This window comes from Trichechus manatus, unplaced genomic scaffold (genome assembly GCF_000243295.1).
Source record: "Trichechus manatus latirostris isolate Lorelei unplaced genomic scaffold, TriManLat1.0 scaffold00076, whole genome shotgun sequence".
NCBI classification, from domain to species: Eukaryota; Metazoa; Chordata; class Mammalia; order Sirenia; family Trichechidae; genus Trichechus; species Trichechus manatus.
The window spans coordinates 9,005,681-9,031,976 of record NW_004444012.1 but is presented as its reverse complement, the minus strand read 5'-3'; the positions used below and the strand labels follow the sequence as shown (position 1 = coordinate 9,031,976).

Here is a 26,296-nt window from a genome sequence, read left to right as displayed (position 1 = left end):
CCTGACTCAACCTCTAAGGAACTGCTTTCAGGACAGCTGCTCATACTGACTGGTCTTCTGTCTCCCTGCACACAGTGGGACCAACACGGGCGGACACAGCAGACTTTCGCTGCTCTCCCGCAGTGCTAACTGAGAAGCCTTCTGGAATTCGTAAAGATAGTTAAAACCCATCCTAAGTAGAAATGTGAAGGGGAGGAAGAAGAGTGTCTCAAACCCCTAAAGTAGAATAATCAGGGCAAGTACCAGACCTCTATAATACAAGACTTCTGGAATAAACGTAAAGGCCACAGGAAAGCTATGGTACATCCACTTTAGGATACTCTCCATTAGGCTGAGAGACTATAAGCACAATCTCTGAATGTAGGATCCTAAATCGTGCATACTTCTATTTCCACCCGGTTTTCAAATCTTAAAGCAATAGAAACATTACTCCTAGCCAGTGCCAAACAATTATTCCGGAGGCCCTATCTTGAGTAACTCCTAAATAGCACCTTCACTGCACGTGAAACTACTTTATCACCAGCCTCACACTGAATCTGTTTACTTAGATAATCGGAAGTACTCAAGGGCCCAGAATCATCCTGAGTTGGTCTTACACACTGAAGGGCTGGCAGCCCAGCCTGCTCAGGACTCCTTAACCAAAACCAGTCCAGACAGACAAACTGAAAACACCTGCTTGTAATCGACAGCGGAGAGTTCTATGGACAGAGGAAAAGAACCTGTGAGGAGACCCATTCCCTTGCCACACAGCTCAGGCGTTTGATTTCACCGTTATTCTGAGAAGGAAGGGTTGGGTCTCCCCAGCTTTAGTTCTCCTGAAAACATTAGACTGTCCAGTAGGCAGCTGTTAGGCCAGGGTCAACTCCAAGGCACGATATCAAAGTATCCATATCTCCCTTCCAAAAACCAAAGAAATCACAGAGATTAATATACCCCAGAAGGGATAAACATGTCAGATCAGTTTGTGACTACTGACCTGTATCCTGTTTACCCCTCAGAAAAGCCGACACAATCGCTGTTTTCCCGGAAGCCTTTTCCTGGCAGTCCCAGCAGGAAAGGCCGTGAAGAACCCCAGGGAACAGTCCTCTCCATGAGGCTGCAGCACGTAAGGTACAACAGGAAGAAGCCAATGATTCAGTCTTTGGCGTCTCCCACTCCATCTGCATTGATGGCAAACATGGCTTCAGCCTCGGGAAGACAGGGAGAGTCATAGATTTTGCAGATTCTGGTTTCTCCTCTTCCTTTCCTCAGGTACAGTCTGACTCAAAGACACAGGCCAAGGCACCAAAGTTATTACAATTAAAATTCCATTCTTGACTTGACTTATGGTAAATCTACTTTTTTAAAAAAATTTTTAATAACAAATACATACATCTTAGAGCCCCTGGGGGATCTCTGGATTCCTTAGGCATAAGGGCACTTCCGACCTGAAGGAATCCATTTCTGCCCTGCCCTCTCCCTCAGTGGGTTATCCAATACTGAAGCAATGTTTTTTAATCAAGGAGAGGCATACAAATTATTCATATTTATTCTTCCATATTGAGGCTCTCAACTACCTTATAGGGGCCCTGGTGGCGCAGTGGTTAAGTGCTCAGCTGCTAACTGAATGGTTGGCGGTTTGAACCCACCAGCCACTCCACGGGAGAAAGATGTGGCAGTCTGCTTCTGTAAAGATTTACAGCCTTGGGAACCCTGTGGGGCAGTTTTACTGTGTCCTATAGGGTGGCTATGACTTGGAACTACTTGAAGGCAATGAGTTTAACTACTTTATGAATGATCTAGAGGCAAACACCCGCACTAACCGGAGCAGGAAAATGAGATTTAGCAATAGCTCCTAAGTACCTCATTACATGTGACAACAGCTTTAACAGGGTTTAAATGGAAATGCTGTATTTTCATACCTACTTTACTTCACAGTTAACATGACATTCCAAGAAGAACTCATCTGTGCCATCAGCTTACCTGGTTGTCGAGGCATGGGCAATGATGTTTCCTCCAATAGGTTTCTTGGGATCTGCAGCAAACATGGCTGCTCCATCCACTTGGGCTACCACCTGGTTAGTGATTACCACTGCTACACCAAACTGAGGGCGAAAGGGTAATACCACGTTTGCGGCCACAAACATTCCAAGGACCTGGCTGCTGCCACCCCCTTTCCCTACAAATCAACGACTAACATCTCTCTTCTTTCTTGTCTGATAGCTCAATAATACTAGGCCCTGATGCCCCGGTTTCCCAGCAAGGCTCCTGGTACCTGTGGCTGGTGAAAGTGGGTATTTGCTAGCCTTCCCCCTCAGCTTACCTCGTCAGCAAGCCGCAGAAGCATCCGCAGAAACCTGGCCAGGTGCATCTGCCGGGCTGAGAGTTCACCTCGGCCAGAGTAGTCTGTCCTGTAGAGGGCCGTGGCACTGTCTACAATGAGCAGAGCATACCTACAGGGAACAAGGATTCTCTGAAGCTGATTTCTAGCCTATGTCAGATTCTGCTCTTTTCCTCACCACCCTAAAATCTCATATTCATAATTATACTTGTATATAGATGTTCCACTAAAAAGAATCTTTGTATAGCATTCACATCTGAAGCACCATGCACAACAGTAAGATTCCCAATAAGTTCAAATGTTTTAATAGTGACTTGATCTAAACAACAAAGCAAGATTGTCAAAATAAAATCTTAAAACGTAAATCTCTCCATTTCTAATTCTAGCTACTATCAGTTTGGCCAAACAGCTTATCCAAGATTCAGGGTAAGGGTCCTGGCAGCGTGTTCAGTGCCTGCCACTGAGCACATACCTGGACTCCACCATCATGGCTGATGCTTGATAAAGGAGCTGCGTCTGGTGGTCTGTGTTGAACCCTCGAGCATATGCTACATTATCCAGGACATCACTGCCAGAGAGGCCATATCTAGAAGGCAGGAAAAAACATTTTTAGGCTGGACATGGAACCCAGGCAGATGAGAAATTCACCTCTAACACTGGAATTATCTGGCTGGGTAAGAAGTGGTATTAACAGTAGTTTCAAGGCCAAAGGCTATAACCCCCTTCCTGTTAAGAAGTTCAGCAAACTATATATACAGAGAGAGCAGCAGCAACTACTATGGAGGAGATCTGCCTGGCAGGACAGCAAGATAAACTATGCTTTGAGGACTCCTGAACTAGAATAAGAAACTTCCAGACATAAGAAAACAATGTTATTCTCCTGGAAAGACCAAGGGCAGCACAACAAAACTGGGACTGAAACAAAAATAATGAGTCACTGAAAGATCATTAAAATGAATGGATAAATAAAAACACATTTTTCTTTTAGTTGGCAAAGCAGTCATAAACATAGCGCTAGTTAATAAATATTAATTCATTAACAAATGTGGAATGCATTGTTGTAGGGCTTGGGAATACAGTGGGTAATCAAAACAAAGTCCCTGGCCTCCTGGCCTACATTCTACCATCTTATCTATCCTAATATGAGAACATCTGAGTACTCTATGTTATTGATCAAAATTTAAAGACTGTCTAAAAGGGAACCTCTAGACTACTAAAACAGTGTATTTAAAATGTGATCTCCGTATGACTGCTAAAAACTACTTTCGAAGGGAGGGTCCAGTTCATATACACATCTTTAGAAAATCAAGAGCAGGTTGCAAGAGAGTAATTCTTCCTTGACAGGGATTTTGTAAGCAGAGGGAAAAGGTCACGATGCTGTAATCATAGCTCCAACCTGATCTTATGTCTCAATGGTGTGCATACACATTCAATGGCTTGGACTCCTCAAGCTGGAAACTGGGAAAGAGGATTTTGATATGATTATAAAAATGGAAAGAATACTCTCCTCAACTTAGTGTTCTACAAACTGCCTATCCAGGTAGGTTCCAACTTGAGTCTGTGATGTCTCAACATGTAACTAAAATTCTATTTAATCACAAGGTTTCAGTTAAAATGTGTGGTTGGGACCAAATTATCACCCTTTGACAAGGGAAAAACAAGTGAAACAATTTTTGAGAACTTACTTTGAAACTATATTAGGAGATGTAGAAACATATTTTTTTTAAAACTTTACTGAGGTATAATTTATATACAGTAAAATTCACCTGTTCTAGTTCTAAAATTCAATGATTTTTTTAGTAAATGTGCAGAGCTGTCCAACCATCACCACAATCCAAGTTTAGAACATTTCCATCACCTCCCAAAAAGATCTCGCATGTCCTTTTACAGTCACTTTCCATTTCTACCCCTAGTCCCAGGCAACCATTAACCTATAAATTTTCCTCTTCTGAAAATTTCATATAAATAGAATTACACAATATGTCGCTTAGAATAATATTTTTGAAGTTCATCCATCTTTTAACATGTATAAATACTTTATTCCTTTTTATTGTTGAACACTATTCTATTGTATGGACAAACCACATTTTGTTTATCCATTCTCCAGCTGATGGATATTTGGGTTATTTCCAGTTTTTGATTACTCGAACCGCTATAAACACCCATGTACAAGTCTCTGTGTGGCTGTTTTCATTCCTCCTGGGTAAATAAGTAGAGTGAAATTACTGGGTTATATGGTGAATTTGTTTAAATTTTAAAGAAACTACTCAGCTGTTTTCCAAAGTGTCTATACTATTTTACATTCTCATTAGCAGTGTGTGAGGGTTCTAGCTTCTCCACAACCTCAACAACATTTGTTATTGTCCCTCTGTTTTATAATAGCTACTCTAGCCAGTGTGAAGTGATCATCTCATTGTGGTTATTTTGATCTGCAATTCCCAGGTGACTGATGCTGAGCATCTTCTCACACACTTACTGGCCATTTGTATGCCTTCCTTAGAGGAATGTCTATTCAGACCCTTTGGTCATATTTTAATTGTTGTTTTCTTCTACAAGTTTTAGCTCTTATATTTAGGACTATCAACCATTTTGAGTTCATTTTTGTGTATGGTGTGAGGTAAGAATCTAAATTCATCTTTTTCATGTGATATTCACCTACGTTAGCACCATCTGTTAAAAGGTTATTCTTTCCGCTCTTAAGTTGCCTTGACACCTTTGTCAAAAATCAAGTGACCATAAGTACACTCTCAATTCTGTTCCGTTGATCTATGTCTATCCTATACCAGCACCACACTATCTTGATTACTGTAGCTTTAAACTAAGTTTTAAAATCAAGAAGTGTAAAAAGAACTCCAACTTTGTTCTTTTTTTTCAAGAATGTTTTGACTCCCCTGAGTCTATGACCCTAAGACAGACACGCTTCTGAACTGGAACTGAAGTCACTCCAAAACCACCTTCCAGCCCAACCACAGACAGGCCCATAAAATAAACACCCAAGAGGAATGTGCTCCTTGAAACAATCAATTATATGAGATCAAAGGGGCAACATTTTCCCAAAAGCAAAGAAGAGAAGGCAGGAAGGGAAAGAAAATCAGGACGAAAGGAAACGGGGAACCTAGGGCAGAAATGGGGAGCGTGCTGACACATTGTGGGAAATGAAATCAATGTCATGGAACACTATGTACAAACTATCGGTTGGGAAACTTATTTGCTCTGAAATCTTTCACCTAATGTACAATTTAAAAAAAATATTCTGGCTATTCTAGGTTCTTTGCATTTCAAAACATTTTAAAATTAGCTTGTTAATTTCTGCAGAAAAACTTAGCTGAAATATTGACAAGATTGTGTTGAATCTATAGATCAAATTGGAGCGAACTGCCATGTTAATATAGTCTTCCAATCCATGAAGGTGGAATGTTTCTCTATTTATTTAGGTCTTCTTTACTTTCTCTCAGCAATGTTTTGTAGTTTTCAAAGTACAAGTTTTGTACTTCCTTTATTAAATTTATTCCTAAGTATTTTATTCTTTCTGATACTATTGCGAATGGAACGGTTTTCTTAATTTTATTTTCAAGTTGTTCACTGCTATATACAGAAATATAATTGATTTTTACATATTGATATTGTATCAATCCTGAACTTGTTTTAATGGACTCCTTAGGATTTTCTACATACAGGATCATGTCATCTGTGAAATAAAGACAGTTTTACAATTTTTCCTTTCTAATCTGGATGCTTTTTATTTCATTTTCCTGCCTGACTGCACTGGCTGGGACCTTCAGGACACTGTTAAATGTACGTGGAGACACTGGACACCCTTGCCTTATTTCGGATCTTATGGAAAAGACATTTAGGCATCAACCACTAAGTATGTTAGCGCTGGGGTTTCTGTAGATGTCCTTTATCAGGTTGAGAAAGCTTCCTTTTATTCCTAGTTTGCTGGGTTTTTATCATGAATAGTTTTGTATTTTATCGAATGCTTTTGCTGCATCTATTGAGGTGTGTGTTGTTTAGTCATTAATATGGTGTATTACGTCGATTGATTTTTGGATGTTAAACCAATCTTGCATTTCTATGATAAATCCCACTTGGTCATGTGTGTAACCCCATTTCCAAATATTTGCTGGCTTCTCAGATTTCTTTCTATGTGGATCTCTAATTTAATTCCATTGTTGTCAGAGAACATGCTTTGTATGATATCAATCCTTTTAATTTTATTGGGAAGTAGCTTGTCGCCCAGCGTATGATCTATTCTGGAGAATGTTCAATGTGTGCTTGAGAAGAACGTCTATTACACTGTTGTAGGGGGAGTGTTCTATGCCAATTAAGCTGATGGATAGTATGGATATCCTTGCTGATATTCTGCCTAGTTGTTCTATCCATTAATGAGAGTGAGATTTCAAATTTTCAACTACTATTGCAGAATTGGAGCCCTGCTGGCACAGTGGTTAAGAGCTTGGCTGCTAACCAAAAGGTTAGCAGTTAGAATCCACCAACCGCTCCTTGGAAACCCTATAGGGCAGATCTACTCTGTTCTATAGGGTTGCTAGGGTTAGAATCAACTCTACAGCACCCAACAACAACAATATTGCTGAATTGTCTATTGCTCCTTCCAGTTCTGTCAGTTTTTGTTTTGGGGGCTTTGTTGTTAGGTGTGTATATGTTTGTAATTGTTGCAACTTCATAATGAATTGCTTTTTATTATAAAATGTCCCTCTTTGTTTTTAGCAATTTTTTTTGTTTTAAGGTGTATTTTGCCTGGTATTAGTCACTCCAGCTCTCTTAAGATTACTGTTTGTCCGGGCTATCTTTTTCTGCCCCTTTACTTTCAATCTATTTCTGTCTTTGAATCTAAAGTGCTTCTCTGGAAGATACCATATAGTTGGATCTGGTTTTTTATCGAGTATGACAGCAATTCATAAACTCTTGACTAAAGAAGATGCTCTTCTCCACTAAGGAAGGTATTCTTCTGAACCACACAGACAGCTTTGGGAAGAACAGATGTGGGACAGTAAGTGAGGAACAGGTACTCTTCAGCCAAACGAACCCTGGCAATCACTACAGTGACAGTTGCAGCCACATTTCCTCCCATCAAATCCAGTAACCTACCTCTCAGCCACTGCCAGCAGCCGTTCTGGCCTAAAGGTACCCTCGGTGTCAATGTACATGGCCTTTCCTTCACCTCCACCCCGGTCAATAGGAAGCTAGAGAGAATCAGAAAAAAAAAAAAAGGGAAAATGAAACTGTATTTCTGATATAATTAACCAAGTTCCCTGTGGCAGGAACACATAAAAGGAAAAAGTTTAAAATGACAGTAAGAGGTAGAGAGAAGGCATTCCCTTTTGATAGAAATACAGCTAGCAGAGGTGAAGCTCATTGTGTCCCCTAGCATATAAGGCTAGTGTCGTCCCCAGAGTCGGGGTGCTTGGAAATATAATCCCAAGTAGGTAATAAAATTTTGTGACCGTATACCAGCACAAAACTGACTGAGCAATTCTCTCAAGAGTAAAAACATTTGGGCAATTTACTTTAGCTTTAATCAATAAGGGAACCTGATCCAATACCCATGTCCACACCAAAACTTATACTTCAATTTCCTGAGCAGAGTTCATTTCCGAGGGTCATTAAAGGGGCTGGGCAATGTCCCAGGGGCATCTCTAACAAGTTTAAAGTATGAGTACCCAAGGTCGAGAAGGGGAGAGTATTGACACGTCATGGGCTTGGCAACCAATGCCACAAAACAATATGCGTATTCATTGTTTAATGAGAAACTAATTTACTCTGTAAACCTTCTAAAGTACAATGAAAAAGTGGGAGCAAAAAAGAAGAGAACAAGTGTTTGGTCTAGTAGTACATATAGATGTTAAAAGAACAAAGAGAGAGAAAGGAAAAATAGTAGAAAGTAAGAATAGAAAAAAGGAAAAAGGAAAGGAGAGGAAGGAATATGGAATGCCATAAAAACTGTCTCTTGAGCCACTTGGGGAAATGTTTTAGGTTCTCCATTCCATGCCAGACACTTATGAGTTCTACAGATTTGAAGTAAATAATGCTAAAGGGTAGCTTCCATCCTAGAATTCTACTTTGTAGCTATGATTCACTTTAAATTTTGAGGAAATTCCATTAGAACATTCCATATTAAGGGCCTCATAGCACTAAAGTTTTTCTTTTCCTATCTTTGACAAAATTTTTTTTCAAAATTACAAAAGTACTATATGCGTGTATTAAAAATTCAAGCACACATGTACACCAATGTTCACTGCAGCATTATTCACAATAGCCAAAAGGTGGAAACAACCCAAGTGCCCATTAACAGTTAAGTGGATAAACAAAATGTGGTAGAAACACACAATGGAATGTTATTCAGCTATAAATAAGAATGAAGTTCTGATACATGCCACCATATGGATGAACCTTGAAAACTTTATGTTACGTGAAATAAGCCAGACACAAAAGAACAAATATATGAGTCCAGTGGTTACCTGAGGCAGGGGGGAAAGGGGAATGGAGAGTTAAAAAAGAAAAAGAAAAAAAAGTTTAGGAATACAAATAGAATTCTTGCCCTCTCAGTGCCACTGCAGCCACCTGTGCATTGGGCCGGGATGTCACCAAGTTAGCTGTTTGAACTAGCTGCTTTGTAATTTAACTCTTCTTCCTATTTTACAGTGATGTAGGTTGTTTTTAACTTTCACCCATTTAATAATGCCATGGTGTAAAGTCTTCATACATCTATGCCTGAGCATAAGTAAAACCTTCTGTAAGACAAAACTGCTGGTCAAAGGGCATGTGCCTTTAAAACTGGATGTGTTAAATCGTCTTCTCAGAATTTTTAAATTACTCTAACGCTATGAGCGAGCATAAGATATTCATTTTAATAACCCAACTGTAGCTCTCACTTTACCTAGCTTCACTATCAGGTAGCAACCCAACACCGTGTAAGGTTCCATTTCACTAAGCTGAGAAAATCTGAACAACGAGAGCAGACAGTGTTTAGTAATCCAGCATCCTCTCTATACCTGTGGTCCCAGTTCTCAGGCTGGTGAAATGTAACCACTTCCTTTATTAATGAATTAGCATTCTTTTCCTTTGAAAAAAACTATCAAAGATCTGAAATTGTTTAGTCACGTATGATGTTTAGTTATTTTTACAGAGAGGATATGCTTATTTGAGACTTTTGCTTTAGTTTATTGTTGACAGGCATTATGAACAGGCATTAATAAACATTCCCAGGCTAGGATTCTGTTTGAACAATTTCATAGCGTCAGCATAATATACTGAGTTACCAAGGCAACTTGGATATTGTGTACTGTACTCTAAATATTTATTCCACAGGAATCTGTCAAAGCAACATGGGAAAACATTTCTGTTTAAAAAGGCCACACATCACGCCAAATGGCCCATGTCAGGGTGGGATTTTGAACAGTCTCATTTCCCTTTAGCCATCAATCTAATGGCGTCAGTCAATAGCTACAGCTCCCGCGGCATAGAACTGCGCTTCCCTTTTCAACACCTCCCTCTTTATTATCCTAAAAGTTCTTCCACCTCCCAACCCCAACTCTCTCCTCCTTAAGGTATCCGTAAGAAGAGCCAACAATGTGTCAGGTCTACGTTACTGGAATGCCAACCTTGCTATCTAACATATGGTGACATTTTGGTCACTCTTTACAGACTCAAGTCTAAACTTCCTTATTCTGAAGTGAAGACATCCATTCAAGTATTTATTGAGTGCTTACTGAGTGGCAAGCACTGACTAGGCTCGCATAATACAGCAGAGAACAAGCCAGCTATAGGTTCTACCCTTTTAAAAGGTTTTAAGGCTCTGTCATCTGCTTTGACTCCGGGATCTACTAAATGCTGTATGATCTTGGGCAATGACTTAACCCACTGTGTCTCAGTTTCCAAGTCTGACCACAAATGGGAGCACAGTAACAGAAGAGGGAGCTGAAGGGGTCCAGGCAGGGTTTCCTCTATTGGAGGAGATACTAGGCAGGTTGCTATACTGACAAGGGCAATCTAACAGAGAGGTAGAGTAGAAAACGGAAGGAATAGAGTCGTTGAAAAGGAGGCAGGAGATGATAACCAGACCATTAGTAGTAGGACTGGACTTTGAGAGGAAAAGGCATACTTTCTCCATTGTAACCCGAGATAAAGAGATGGGTGCAAACACAAGTGGATTAAAGATCTGATGTGAAGAACAGGTTAAGTCACTGGCTGAGAAAGAGGTTTGAGGAGGAGCATGGAAGCCTTGAGGAGAGAGGGCAAAGTATGAGACAGTTGTCTTATTAAGTGGGAAAGCACGCCTAAATGGAGAAACTCAGGAGACTTGTCAGGCAGTATGGAAGGCTAACCTGAAGTTTGTCAACTTGACTGTGGTGAGTAGCGTCTGGGGTCTTAAAAGCTTGCAAGCGGCCATCTAAGATACATCTACTAGTCCCACCTGGCTGAAGCAAACGAGAATGAGGAAGACCAGAGACACGAGGGAAAGATTAGTCCAAAGGACTGATGGAGCACAACTACCACAACGTCCACCAGACTGAGCCCAGAACAACCAGATGGTGCCCGGCTACCATCACCGACGGCTCTGACAGGGATCACAATAGAGGGTCCCAGGCAGAGCAGGAAAAAGTGTAGAACAAAATTCAGATTCACACAAAAAAGACAAGGCTTGCTGGTCTGACAGAGACTGGAGAAACCCTGAGAGCATAGCCCCCGAATACCCTTTTAACTCAGTACTGAAGTCACTCCTGAGGTTCACCCTTCAGCCAAAAATCAGACAGGTCTATAGCACCAACAATAACACACATGTGGAATGAGTCTCATAGTTCAATTCATGCAAAGGAGACTAATGGGCACACCAGTCCAAAAGCAAACACAAGAAGGCAGGAAGGGACAAGAAAACAGGACGAATGGAAACAGGGAACCCGAGGCAGAGAAGGGAGAGTGTTTACACATTGCTGGGTTGGCAACCAACGTCACAAAACAATTTGTGTATTAATTGTTTAATGAGAAACTAGCTTGCTCTGTAAACTTGCACCTACAGCACACACACAAACACACACAATGATTTGATTACTATTATTAAAACAAACAAACAAACAAACAAAAAACCTTTGTCATCTTGAATTTAAAGTGACGCCAGTCAGCTTTATGGTATGATATTTCTCCAGTATGATCAGCTGTTTGGGCACAGGCACCAAGAAGACAGATGGGGTTTATCTAAAGCTGGTGTCTCTTCAGGTGGGGGATGTACAGTGAGAGCATTTGTAAAGGAATGATTTTAATGACGAATCATAAAATCTAGGCTAGATAAGAGATAAATCTAGGCTGGAGAGGCCTAGTGAATGTTAACAAAGGATTTGAAATCAATGGTCTAAAAGTTTCCACGATATGGAAGAATTCTGAAGTAGAAGTCTATCTTCTAACTAGTTACAGAATTCTTGAGGATAGAGAAAGTACCTTTTCTGTCCCTCCCCACAGATGTTTGTAGAATAACTTGAAAATAGCAGGAATCAAATAATTCTTGCTGACTTGATTAGCCAGAACCCAACAGCTCACCTGACATGTAACAGCCAGCGTATGACAGATCTGGGTCTTCCCAGTTCGAAATTCTCCAAACATCTCCGTGATGGATCCAGTCTCAATTCCACCTAACAGAGCAATAAGAAACACTTCTTAACACTTCTTAGCACGATACAAATGTTTATAAGCTATGATCATAGAAATGTCCTTGTGCTCATCAAAAACATGTATACATAATTGGGAAATCCAATTTTCAACAAGAGGTAATTTAAAAGACTTATATTTTGAAATAATTATAGATTTATAGGAAATTGCAAAAAAATGTACAGGGTGGTCCCATGTACTCTTCTCCCAGCCTCCCCCAATATTAACATCTTGTATAACTATAATACAGTATTTCTACCAGGAAACTGACATTGGTACAATCCACAGAACTTACTCAGATTTCTGAAGTTATACACACACTAATTTGGTGTGCGTGCATGTGTGTATAGTTCTAAACAATTTTATCACATGTAGAGCTTCACGTAAGGAGCCCTGGTGGCTCAGTGGTTAAGTGTTCGGCTGCTAACTGAAAGGTCGGCAGTTTGAACCCACCAGTCGCTCCAAGGGAGAAAGATGTGGCGGTCTGCTTCCGTAAAGATTTATAGCCTTAGGGCAGTTCTACTCTGTCCCATAGGATTGCTATGAGTCAGAATTGACTTGACTGCAATGGGTTTGGTTTTTGGTAGCTTCATGTAACTAACACCATAATCAAGATACAGAACTGTACCATCATGAGCCAACAAGCAGCCATTTAAAAAAAATATTTTATACATACACAAAGATATGTAATAACTTCATCTAACATTTACTAAATGTTTCTTATGTACCTAGCATCGTGTTATACATTTATATGTACCATTTCATTTAACTCCAATAACCTATATATATATAGGAAGTCTTTTTAATTCTTGTTTTGAAAATGAGAAAACTTAGGCCTAAAGATATTAAGTAATGTACCCCACGTGATATAGCCAGTAAATGCTAGGAAGTGGGGGCTAATACTCATATTTGGGTCTGATTCCTGAACCTATGCTATTATGCGCCCTAAAAAAAGAAAACCTGAATGATGAAATATTTGGAGGAGCAGCAAGAGTCAAACTTTACAAAAATTTAGGACAGCAATCCTTTCAGAAAGTTCAAAAACTTGACAGCTTTCCTTCAAGTCTTGAAGATTAGTGTATACTCCTATAATGAATAAGATTTAATCATGAAGTGTTTTAACCACTTGCCAGATTTTCAACCTTGTGGTAGAGTAGGTTATAATTATGGTTATTTCCTCAGGCAGAGGAAGCTGACTCTCCAAAAGCATATTAAATAAGGATTATTTAATTTGTAGATAACTTTATATATATATATTTTATACACCACATCCTACCTTCTAGCACTTTTACTTATTCAGTGTGGATACTTTCCCTATCTCTTAATTATATCTAACACATATATCCTACCCAAATACTTTAGTTTTCTTCTATGTTCTGGATCCTTTCCTAACTGGAGTTTACAACATAGGATAAGGAATTACGACACCTTGAAGTAGTTTGTCAAGCTCTTTGGAGCCAGTAGTAATCTGTATGATCTCTGACCGCCTTTGGTGGAATTCAGTTGCAGTAGTGAAACCCATTGGAACTAATTTAGCTGCCTCTGTCTGGGAAAAATAAGAAATGTTAAATCAACAAAATAATAGGCTTAATAAAACAAGAACTTGGCATACAATGGAAGGAGACAGCATCTAACAAAATTTCCAGAATAATTTCTCTTATAAAAGTCATCAGAATACTAGTAGTTCTAGTTCAGGGACTGTTTTATGTCTCTAGCAATTAAAGAATCAACCAATTTCCAGACTCCACGAACATTAAAGTTTTAATTGTCAGTTCAAGCCACACATCTGCATAGTTTAAAAAAAAAAAAAGATTACAGACCCACACATATATACGTCACCTGATTTATGACAAAGATGGCAATACAGTGCAAAGTTCAACAGCATATTTAAGTTTCCATTTCCTGTCCCACCAACCACGGACTGTATCCTTTAACTTTCTACTTTATAAAATGAGGACAATTGCCCTTGTAGCTTTTCTCCCCCTACATCTACCTTCCCATCTCTGTGAGCTGCACCTTTTCTTTTACATTGTCAAGGTTGAAAACATTTACATCTGATTTTATAATCATTAATAAGTCTTCCATGATCGCGCTATAGGTTAATTTAAAAATCTGAACGCTGCTTAAGGGGTTCTGAGTTTCTGTTTGGGGTGATGAATTATCTTGGGAAATAGACAGTGGTGACGTTTGCACAATGTGGCACATGTAATTAATGCCACTGAAATGTACACTTAAAAATCGGCAATTAAAAAACGGCAATTTTTGTGTTATATATAAAATTAAAAAAACCTTACAGAACACTAGAAAAAAGAAACTGCCACGAGCTGATAATTACTGAAGCTTTACGATGAGTTCATGGGGATTCATTACACTAATTTCTCTACTTTTGCATATTTGAACTCTCCAATAGTAAAATGTTTTTAAAAATATGAATAAAATTAAAACATGAATATTCACAAATATGTGAAAATTAAACAGATTCCTAAATAACCAATAAAGAAATCATAAAAGAATAATAACAATAATAATCAAAGAAGAAATCACAAGGGAAATTAGGAAATACTTGGAAATGAATGAGCACGAAGACATAACATATAAAACTTACAGAATCCTGCAAAAGCAGTGCTTACAGAAAAATCTGTATCTGTAAACACTTATATTAGAAAAGAAAGATTGCAAATCAATAACCTAACCTCCCACCTTAAGAGACAGGAAAAAGAAGAACAAACTAAACATAAAGCAAGCAGAAGGAAGGAAATAACAATAACAATTAGAAAATAACTGAGAAAATCAATGAACCAAAAGCTGGTTCTATGAAGAGATCAACACACTGACACATCTACAGCTAGACTGACCAAGAGAAAAAGGGAAAAGACTCAACTCACTGAAAGCAGGAAGGAGGGGATGTTACTACCAACCTTACAGAAATTAAGAGCATCTTAATTTAATATGCCAACAAACTAGATAACTTGAGTGAAATGGACAAATTCCTGGGAAATCACAAACTGACTCAAGAAGAAAAGGAAAATCAGAATAGATCTATATCAAATAAAGAGACTGAAGTAGTAGTTAACTCACAAAGAAAAAAAACACCAATGAACAGCTGAGCAGAGGGTTTGTATTATGCTCTAACTTTTCTATATACTTAATACTCTTGCTTGAAAATTCATTACAATGTTCACATTATAGCTTTGTAAATATAATTCATTGCAGAACCACATCATATGCTAGAAATACAATTCCTTCTCTAAAGTTCCAATGTTACCAACCCTACGCCTCTCAAAGGTTTCTTACCAACAAATCCAAATGAATTATTTTTTTTATATGCCACCAGTTTCAAAATCATGCCCCATTTTCCCTTGCTTCATATCTGAACCATGTCTTTCTAGCATTTCCAACCTCTCAATCTTACTATGTATTCTACTGGATCCCCTTTCCCACTAAAGATCTCCTTTACTCTCTAAACTGGGCTGTCAGCTCTCTAAGGCCAGCTATTGTCCTGGGCCTGCCTTAACTGAGATCCCACGCTGGAGCCACTGTAAACTTGATCCTAGCAATCCCTCATTTTGATAAAGTATATCCTCAAGCAACTTTCTAAGAAAGTGATTGAGAGGAAAACCTGAATTCTTACATTTCTGAAAATGTTTTTATTCTCTTCTAATGAGTTCCCGGGTGGTGCAAATGGTTAATGTGTTCAGCTGCTAACCTGGAGGTTCAAGTACACCCAGAGGTGCCCTGGAAGAAAGCCCTGGTGATCTATTTCCGAAAAAGCAGTCTTTGAAAACCCTATGGAGCACAGTTCGACTCTGACACCACATGGGATTGCCATGAGTCGGAATCAACTTGACGGCAACTGGTTTTTTAATACTTGATGAATAGTGTTGCTACATACAGAATTCTAGGTTTAAAACTATTTTCCCTCATAACCTGAAAGGTGTTGCTCTACTAACTCCTACCATTCAGCACTTCTGATAAGAAATGTGCTGCTTTTCTGATTTTTTCTTCCTTTAGAGGTTACCTATTTTTTTCTTTCTGAAATCTTTCAGAATCTTCTCTTTATGCTTTGTATTTTACACTGATGTGTCTAGGTATGGGTCTTTGACATTTTGTGGGCTTTTTTTTTTTTTTAAAGTGTGCTTTAGGTGAAGGTTTACAGAGCAAATTAGTTTTCCATTCAATAGTTTATAGACAAATTGTTCTGTGATAATGGCTGCAATAACTGCAACGTGTCAGCACTCTCCCCATTACCACTGTCGAGTTCCCCACTTCCATTGGTCCGGTTTTTCCTCCCCGCCCCTTCCTGCCCTCTCATCTGTGCTTTGGGGCAGATGTTGCCCTTTTGGTCTCATATAGATGACTATTCTAAGGAGCACTTTCCACAAGGGTTTTATTGTTTATTTTACAGACCTGGGTCTATTATTTGGCTAAAAGGTGATCTCCAGGAAAGCCTCAGTTCCAATTTTAGTAAATTACTCTCCACTTAGCAAGTTTACTCTCAGACCAGTAAATCTGGTCTTTTTTATGAATTTGAATTTTGTTCTACTTTTTCCCCCATTCTAATGGAATGGGATCTTCTATTGTGATCCTTGCCAGGGTCAGCAGTGATGGCCGGGCACCATTTAGTTCTGGTCTCAGGCTAATGGAGGCTGTCCCCCAAGACTATGATCCTTAGTCTCCTAGCCCAGTAACTCAGTCCTGTGAGGTGTTTGGTTATGTCTAGGATGTTTCCATGATTGTGCTCTCTGTGTGCTCTACTATATATATGAATATACATGTTGCACATACAAATGTGTATGTAGAAACATCCACAGCCAAACCTATTATTTGCATGTAGGTGTACTCCCGTACGCCCTCCCACACCTATTCGGCATCCATACCTATCTATGTAACCACTCATAAATTACTGCTTGTTATTAACGTTGTTGCAGGACTGTATGTTATAGTATTTACTGTCATCATCTTTTATTTTTGCATAACTCAGTGTATTCGCTTGCCTTGGTGGTGGTGTGCTGACTTCCTCCATGTTGTGTATTGCCCTTCCCTTCACCAAAATCAACACGTCTACTCTCTAGTTAGTAATTTTCCCTCCCCCACCATCCCTAGTAACCATCAAAAAATGTTTCTTTCTGTGAATAAACCTTTTCTTGACTATTTATAATAGTGGTCTCACACAGTATTTGTACTTTTGTGATCAACTTATTTCACTTAGCATAATGTCTTCCAGATTCATCCATGTTATGAGATGTTTCAAGGATGCATCATTATTCTTTACCGTTGTGTAGTACTCCATTGTGTGTATGTACCATAGTTTGTTCATCCATTTATCCGTTGAGGGGCACTTAGGTTGTTTCCATCTTTTTGCTATTGTGAATAATACTGCAATGAATAAGGTGTGCATACATCTATTCTTTTCATGGCTCTTATTTCCCTAGGATATATACCTAGGAGTGGGATTGCTGGGTCACATGGTATTTCTATTTCTAGCTCAAGGAAGTGCCATACCATTTCCCATAGCGGTTGTACCATTTTACACTCCCACCAGTAGTGTATGAGTTCCAATCTCCCCACAATCTTGTCAGCATTTGTTTTCTGCTTTTTTGATCAATGCCATTATTACTGTGGTGAGATGGTATCTTGTTGTATTTTTTATTTGCTTTTCTCTAATGGCTAATATCATGAGCATCTCTTCATGTGTTTTAGCCACTTGAATGTCTTCTGTGGCGAAGTGTCTATTCATGTCCTTTGCCCGTTTTTTAACTGGGTTGTCTTTTTGTTGTTGAGATGTTGAACTTTTCCATAAATTCTAGAGATTAGCCCTTGTCAGGTATGTCATAGCCAAAATTTTTTTCCCAGTCTGTAGGTTCTTTTTCACTCTTTTGGTGAGCATAAGCATTTAATTTTTAGGCGATCCCAGTTACCTAGTTTATCTTCTGCTGCTTGTACATTTTTAGTTATATTTGCTATTCTATTTATGCCATATATTAGGGTCCCTAGCATTGTCCCTATTTTTTCTTCCGTGACCTTTATAGTTTAAGGTTTTACATGTAAGTCTTTGATCCATTTATAGTTTTTGTGTATGGTGTGAGGTATGGATCTTGTTTCATTTTTATGCACCTAGATATACAGTTTTGCCAGCAGCATTTGTTAAAGAGATTTTCTCTTTCCCATTTAATGAACTTTGACCCTTTGTCCAAGATTAGCTGTCAATAGGTGGATGGATTTACTTCTGGGTTCTCAATTCTGTTCCTTTGGTCTATGTGTCTGTCGTCATACCAGTACCAGGTGGTTTTGACTACCACGGCAGTATAGCAGGTTCTGAGATCAGGGAGTGTGAGGCCATTACTTTGTTCTTCTTCAGTAATGCTTTGCTAATCCAGGGCCTCTTTCTTTTCCATATAAAGTTGGTGAGTTTTTCCATCTCATTAAAGAATGTTGTTGGAATTTGGGATCAGGATTGCATTGTATTTGTAGATCGCTTTGGGTAATACTGACATTTTTACAATGTTAAGTCCTCCTATCCATGAGCATGGTATGTTTTTGCATTTATGTAGGTCTCTTTTGGTTTCTTGCAGTAGTGTTTTGTAGTTTTATTTGTATAAGTCTTTTACATCCCTGGTTAGATTTATTACTAAATGTCTTATCTTTTTGAGGGCTATTGTAAATGGTACTGTTTTCTGATTTCCTTTTCGGAGTTCTCTGTCAGTGTATCTGTGGGCTCTTCCTCTTTAAGACTCTACTTCCTTTCAGCTCTGGGAAATTTTGTTATATTATTTCTTTGATAATTTCTTCCCTTTTCTCTTCTGTGATCTCTTTCTATAACTTCTACTAGTCCTCAGGATGAGTGAAGACTAATGAAAATTAGAAAACAAAAATACCTGTATTGTGTGTTGTCTTTCCCTTCACCAAAGTTAACAATTGTCTACTATCTAGTTAGTGATTCCTCCTCTTCATCCCTCCCCTCCCCTATATAACCATCAAAGATTGTTTTTTTCTGTGTGTAAACCTTTTATTGGGTTTTTATAATAATGGTCTCATACAATATTTGTCCTTTTGTGATTGACTTATTTCACTCAGCAGAAAGCCCTCCAGATTCACCCATGTTGTGAGATGTTTCACAGATTCATCATTGTTGTTTATCATTGCATAGTATTCCATCATGTGTATGCACCATAATTTGTTTATCCATCCATCTGTTGATGGGCACTTAGGTTGTTTCCATCTTTTTGCTATTGTGAATAATGCTGCAATGAACACACAGGAGTACATATGTCTATTCATGTGACGGCTCTTATTTCTCTAGGATATATTCCTAGGGGTGGGATTGCTGGATTGTATGGTATTTCTATTTCTAGCTTTTTAAGGAGGTGCTATATCATTTTCCCACACACACTTTTTAAAACAAAATCAAGCCACAGACAGACAGACAGACAGATAGTTAACCTGCTTTCCTGTATTAGGAGCATTCCTGTATGTAAAAAATATTCTTCTAAACTGTTTTTAGTGGTTACATAATGAATATATTTCTAAGGTATGAGATCATAATATCTAGAAAGATAAGATACGCATCACTCACTGCTGGTAGGAGTGTTAACTAGTAATCAGTTTGGCAGTATTTATATTATACCCCATGATACTGTAATTCCGTAGAGAAAATGTGAATTTATGCAAAGAGGTACATACAAAGATAATAAGCCAGTGGCTGCAGCTGCTTCTGCAAAGGGGAACAGGATGGCAAGAGAATGACCGATGAAGGAAGGAGGACCACCTTTCACTGTAAACTCTTTGGTATTATTCCCACTAATGCCTCCCAACACATAAGCTGTACTTACCAGAATTTTATCAGCTTTGGCTTCACTAATCCCTTTAATATTTATTAGCTCCTTCTTTGGTGCATAGGCAACAGCCTCAACAGTATGGAATCCAGCTTCTTCCAATTTCTTCACATCATTGGCATTTATGCCACATTGCTGCAAGGGAAGAATACCATTGATTAATTTAAGCTTCAGTTCTCTCATCTGTCAGATGGGGATAATATTTGTCCTACCTACTACACAGAGTTGTTTTGAAGAAATGTGACATATGCAAAGACTTTGAAAAGTGTACCCTATATATGAGATATTTAGTAACAAATTCCACCAGCCGCTCTGTGGGAGAAGGATGTGGCAATGTGCTTCCAGAAAGATTATATCCTTGGAAACCCTATTGGGCAGTTCTAGCCATGTATATTTAAAACGGACTCTTACTGTGCACTGGGATTAAACCTGTAACTCTCAACCTTTTATGGCTGTGAATCTGAATGAGCTTTGAGACCCTGGGCCCTAAAAGGGACTTAAATCCAGTGTTTCCCAACATTTTACACATGAAGTGCATATAGAAGATGATATTTTTACCCTATGCTGGGGTAAACAGATAAGCCTGCCCCAGTCAGAGCTGAGGGGATTGTTATCTTGGCATATCAAATAACCCTTCTGTAGTACAATGACCCAGAAGCTCTGCTTTAAATTACTCATACCACTCAAGGGCACCTCTTTCTCATTACATACAAGGTCAGCTTTGGTTTAGTAGCCATTGAAACCATGACCATGCATTTGGAAGTCGGGGAGGGTTTGGGAGAGGGAAAATAGTATCTGCCTATAGTAACCACCCTCGCCTGCTATTCCAGCAGAGCATGTTTAACAACAAGGAATACACGTGTGTGGCTATAAGGTTGCTCGTGGTACCAAAAGTTATGACTCTGAACATAAAGAGACTGGAAGAATCTAAGTTTTTTTCTACTTTCCCTCCCATATCTTTCAGCCCAAGTCAGCCACACGCATATTGAGACCTCTGTAAAAAATGGACAGAAACAGTACGAGACCCCAGCTCTGGAGCTTCATGTTCTTGTGCAGAATCTTGGATTGGAGCTTAGCTTTTTTCCCCTTTACAACACCATGTGCTTCTCCCTGCCTGTGACAGCTGTCTTGCTACGAGCTTGAGCAAAGATCTGGGTCAATGGAGGAATGTCATTCTCCTCTTCTTCTTACAGAGTTGGCCAAGGCCACTGGGATTCCCTGAACAGCACTTTTATACTTAGTGCAAACAGCAGAGGCTCCACTCTGGGATCCCAGGACTTCTTGGTTTCTGACAGTCAAGCTCTGAGAAAGAAAAACGATAAAGTAGGAGAATTGCTGACAAAAGAAGAGGCTTAGCCAGATAGTTTAGATCCTATCTTAAACCTTTCCACAGGATCCTTGACAATCCTCCTGAAAACAGATTTGGGTTTTGACCTTAGGTAGGAAACCAACGGTTTATATACAGGCTGATTCCTCCACTGGGTAGACTCTAGCCCAGCATTATGATTCCAAAATCATCAACTAAACACATACCTCTAACCGTGAAATAGGTTGTGGGCCAAAGCTTTCTTCTTCCACTGAAGTATCTGCATTTGCTTCAAGTTGCATCTGCATAGCCATTATGCAGAGTTTTCTATACTGAAAAATACAGATGGCCATCAGGAAGTACACTACAGAAATACCATGGGGTAAGTACAGAGCTATAAACTTATTAGTTTCACAATAAATGTCTGAGGAATTATTTGCTAGGCTTTTAGTCTAATCAATGAGCTACCCACTGCGGGAAAAAGAACAAACCTCTCACCCGCTTCCTCCTCCCTCTGTCTAAATAGTTAACTGTATCAGAAAGACCTAAGGAAAAGCCAGTACCTTTCCACTTCTTAAAGATGTGCAGCTTAACTAAATAAGCTATTCTACTTTGTTCCCTGCTTTATATTCCTTGAGGATGGGAACCAAGTCTTATTTATTTTTATACACCCCCCATGATAAATAATAAATGTTAGGTATTTGGTAAATAAATGCAGACTTTCAGGGACTCTAAAAAAAAAAAAAAAAAATTGATGAAAGTTAAACTGTTTCAGTTCCATTGCTCCCTTCCAGCAAGGAGAAATCTGGAGGGGACAGGAGTAAATGAACGGATAGAATCGTTGCCCATAAGCCTCCATTCCTAATAGGGAAACAGTGGGCTGTTTCCTAGCATAGGCAAGGGTAGGGTCATGGCTTGTAGTCACACTTGTTGCTTCCAACAGGAGTGTATGATATTCAATTTTTAGTTAATTCCAGAGCTTTAGACACCTCAGTGAATGAGCAAATAAAATAAATGATATACAAGTACCCTGCTCAATCTAAAATCTTCCGTATAGTATAAGGCCTTACCTAAAGTCAGGTTATTATAAAAGCGTTACGATTGCTCTGCTTGAAAAGAACTGAGAACAAAACAAAACAAAAAAACAACTTTATCTTCAAAGTGTATTAGTAAAAGTGAACAAACTTGATATCCACATTAATAAAATTACTTAAATCACATCAGAAGAATCCGGACAAATATTAGGTCAAATTTAACTCAAAAGATAAGAGATACGAAGTCTCCATTCTTTAAGACTTGAGAGAAGTAAGATGATCATTTGTCTTGATTGGTTTCGGTACAGATCTCTTAAATGGCAGATTTAACATACTGTAAATCTATGATAATTCAATTTATCCAAATAATTTGGCTGCAATTTGAATATTTCCCTTCATAATTTATGAAAAAGACGGCACTGCAGAGAAACGGGGAAAGGATAGTGTTTTCAATAAATAGTGCTGAGTTGACTGGATAGAATAAAATGAACTTGACCTTTATCTCACACCACAGAAAAAAATTAGTTTCCAATTTAGATTGTAGATATAAATTAGGAGGTAAACAAAGCTTTTAAAATATAGGAGAATATCTTTACAGCCTTGGGATAGGGAAACAGTTCTTAAACTGGATATAAACTGCAACAACCATAAAGGAAAAGACTGAAAACTTGGACTACATTAAAATTCAGAACTTCCATTCACCAGAAGACACCATTAAGAGACTGAAAAGTCAAACCAGTGTGAGAGAAAATATTTCCCACATATATAACCAAGGGCTGATAACCAGAATATTTAAAGAACTGTTTCAAATTAGTAAGAAAAAGACAACCCAATAGAAAAATGGGCAAAAGATTTGAACAAACACTTCACTATAGAAGATAATCAAATGGTAAATTAACATATGAGCAAATGCTCAGCCTCATTAGTAATCAGGAAAACTAAAATTAAAACCACAGTAAGATATTATATACCCACAGGAACAGCAAAAATTAAAAAGAATGACAATATCAAGAGTTGGCAGGCATGTGGCACAACTAAACACTCATCCACTGCTGGTGAGTGTGAAGTGGTACAACTATTTTGGGACACTATTTGGCATTAAATGTAAAGGTTGAAAACAGACAAACACCATAACCCAGGAATTTCACTACTCTGTATATTAACCAACTGAAAAGCATACACATGTTCACCAAATATATACAGGAATGTTCATAAAAAGGCTGGAAACAACCCAAATGTTCACCACGGGTAGAATGGATAAGGAATACTACACAGCAAATGAACTATTGCTATATGCTAGGACACGCATGAATCTACACACACTATACAGATTGGAACCAGACACAAAATAATATAAAACCACCCAAACCCATTGCCGTAGAGTCAATTACGACACATAGCGACCCTACAGGACAGAGTAGAACTGCCTTATAGAGTTTCCAAATCGTGGCTGGTGGATTCCAACAGCCCACTTTTTGGTTAGCAGCCGAACTCAACGACTGGGCCACGAGGGCTCCATGAAAGAATACATACAGTATTATTTCATTTAGGAGTCCTGGTGGCACACTGGTTAAGAACTCGCTGTTAACCAAAAGGTCAGCAGTTCGAATTCACCAGGCGCCCCCTGGAAACTCTATGGGGCTGATTAAAACCCGTTGCCGCCGAATAGATTCCGACTCTTAGCGACCCTATAGGACAGAGTAGAAGTGCCCCATATGGTTTCCAAGGACTGCCTGACGGATTCCAACTGGGACTTTTTCGTTAGCAGCCATAGCTCTTAACCACTACACCACCAGGGTTTCCACTCTATGGGGCAGTTCTACCTATATTACACTTTAATGTAGAAATTTAGGGAAAAAAAAAAAAAAAAACCCACTTCAGATCATTCTCTAAGCATCACGTGAACAGTCTTCCACATCAGACAACGGAAGTATCTTTCTGGCAACTGAAGTCGGTACTTTGTAAGCAAAACATGCCGTAGTGGAAAGAGGACTGAACAGGAATCCAGAAAACCCGACTCTAACATTAAATAGCTGTGAACTTAACCAAGTCAGTACACCTCTCTGGGTCTCGGCTTCCTGACCCATAAAATAAGTACGGGATATAAAGGTGTTTAAGGTTCTTCCCAGCTCTAAAGACTGGGGTCCGCTTCTGTTTTCTCCACAACGAGCTCTGAGGACGGCTAGTCCGGGCATGCCCCTGCTCCGCCATCACCCAGGTCTTCGCTTAGCGCGATGGGACCCTGTAGGCCGGTGGCGGCAGCACGGACCGGAGCCCGATCCCCCTAACGCGGGGACGGTGAGTGGCCGTGGAAAGGGGCCTAGTACGCGCCTTACACACTCACCTCACTCTGCTCGCTCTGGTGGGCCGTGCGCTCCGACTTCCGTCAGCTGGCCTAGCGAGCGGGCAACTCCGGACGGCCCCCCGCCCCTCACTTGCGCCGCACTTCTCTACTCCTTTGCCTAAGCCTTCGGCGTACAAGCCAGACGAGGTGAGGCTCCCAATTACGCACCTTTGGGCGCGCCTCAGCTCTTCTCAGGCCTCAGTACCGACCGCAGCGCGCGATCGGCCCGCGGCTTTCAGAAATCCCGCCAAACCCTCTTGGGCAGGGTCACGCCCGCGTCAACGTAACGTCTCCCCGCCCTTCGCGGATCAGCCTTCGAGCCGCTTCGACCATTGCTCGAGAACCGGAGACACTGGCCCAAGGAACTTGCATGGTATTATCGGTTGCCTTCTTCCTTTTTCTCTTAAGGACTAATTCATCTCTTTCTCTCCTCCGGGGAGAGCTACCAGATGACGGACTACAACTCCCGAGAGACAGTTGGGTCGGTCCGGGACTACACCTCCCAGCATACACTGCCGGCGGGCCCCGCGGCTTCCGACCCAGCACTCTCTGGAACGTAACCTGACCCTTGAGAGCGGTTAAGTGCTCGGTTGTCTCTGCACTGTGCGAACGCGAGCTTTTGGCACTTCAGTTTGCTCTAAGACACTGCCATAGTCAAATTCCCAGAACCAGGTGGTGGAGCTGAGGAAGTCCGAGACGGATGAAACTGGTAAATAGAGCTAGAATATAGCGCTCCCCGGAGGGGAGAAATAAATGGCTGGAATAGTAGTCTAAATCTGTGGTGTTTTACGAGAGATTTGCAGGACCCCAGAGGAAAGAGGAAACTCTGGTGGCGTAGTGGTTAAGAGTTCAGCTGATTTTTCTGAAGTGGGTCACCAGGCCTTTTGCAGTGCAATGCATTGCTTAATACCGCCGTTCTAGCCATAGTCCTGTGACTCTTACCCAAGTGACTGGGTGGGACTATGCAAATAAGGTAATTGTGGCCCACCAAGGGGATTGGTGGAAACCCTGGTAGTGTAGTGGTTAACTGGTACGGCTGCTAACCAAAAGGTCCGCAGTTAGAATCTACCAGGCGTTCCTTGGAAACTGTGGGGCAGTTCTGCTCTGTCCTATAGGGTCAGTATGAGTCGGAATCGACTCCACGGCACTGGGTTCAGAGGAAAGAGGCATTGATTTTGATAAGGTTTACCTTATCATGGTTTACTAGAAGGTTTGACCTGCAACCCCGGTCTTAAAGAGTGAGAAGGGTTTCTCAGGCGAAGAAGAGGTGGACTACATATAGGCAGTAGAGCAAAATGCTTATGGAAATGAATGACCTGTTTAAGGAATAGCAGTGTTTGGAGAGGGAGGGTAGTTGCCATAACAAGTGCTGAAACTGGAAGGGTACGTGCAAAGACCTGGAGTTGGAAAACCAGAAGGGAAGAACACACTCCACATTTCTCAAGTGAAAGAACGGAAGAAAAAATTGAAGCCTGGAGTTGCAATATTGAAGAATTCTATGGGCAAAATGATGAATGCCGCACGAAGCATCAAAAGAAGATGGAAGGAATACACACAGTCACTGTACCAAAAAGAATCTGTCGATGTTCAGCCATTTCAGGAGGTAGCATATGATCAAGAACAGATGGCACTGAAGGAAGAAGTCCAAGCTGCACTGAAGGCACTGGTGAAAAACAAGGCTTCAGGAATTGACGGAATACCATTTGATGTTTCAACAAATGCATGCAATGCTGGAAGCACTCATTCATCTATGCTGAGAAATTTGGACGCCAGCTACCTGGCCAACTGACTGGAAGAGAT

The 26,296-nt window shown here is 39.9% G+C and overlaps 1 protein-coding gene across 4 annotated transcripts; it reads right to left on the bottom strand.

Moving 5' to 3' along the window:
- Positions 1–600: 600 nt before the first annotated feature.
- RAD51 (RAD51 recombinase) lies at positions 601–24,772 on the bottom strand. 4 transcript variants are annotated; one of them, XM_023735133.1, is made up of 11 exons: positions 24,665–24,772; positions 22,189–22,238; positions 21,346–21,450; positions 19,810–19,947; positions 13,409–13,526; positions 11,873–11,964; positions 7,430–7,524; positions 2,793–2,906; positions 2,303–2,432; positions 1,963–2,084; positions 601–1,258 (listed from the first exon to the last, which is right to left on the bottom strand). In XM_023735133.1, the coding sequence occupies exons 3-11, from the start codon at positions 21,430–21,432 to the stop codon at positions 1,135–1,137; spliced, it is 1,020 nt and encodes a 339-aa protein (XP_023590901.1). In that variant the 5' UTR covers positions 21,433–21,450; positions 22,189–22,238; positions 24,665–24,772; the 3' UTR covers positions 601–1,134. The 4 variants fall into 4 exon arrangements, with proteins under 4 accessions (XP_023590901.1, XP_023590900.1, XP_023590899.1 ...); XM_023735132.1 differs by having other exon boundaries at positions 24,497–24,753; XM_023735131.1 differs by lacking the exon at positions 22,189–22,238 and having other exon boundaries at positions 24,497–24,753.
- Between the last annotated feature and the right edge of the window lie 1,524 nt (positions 24,773–26,296).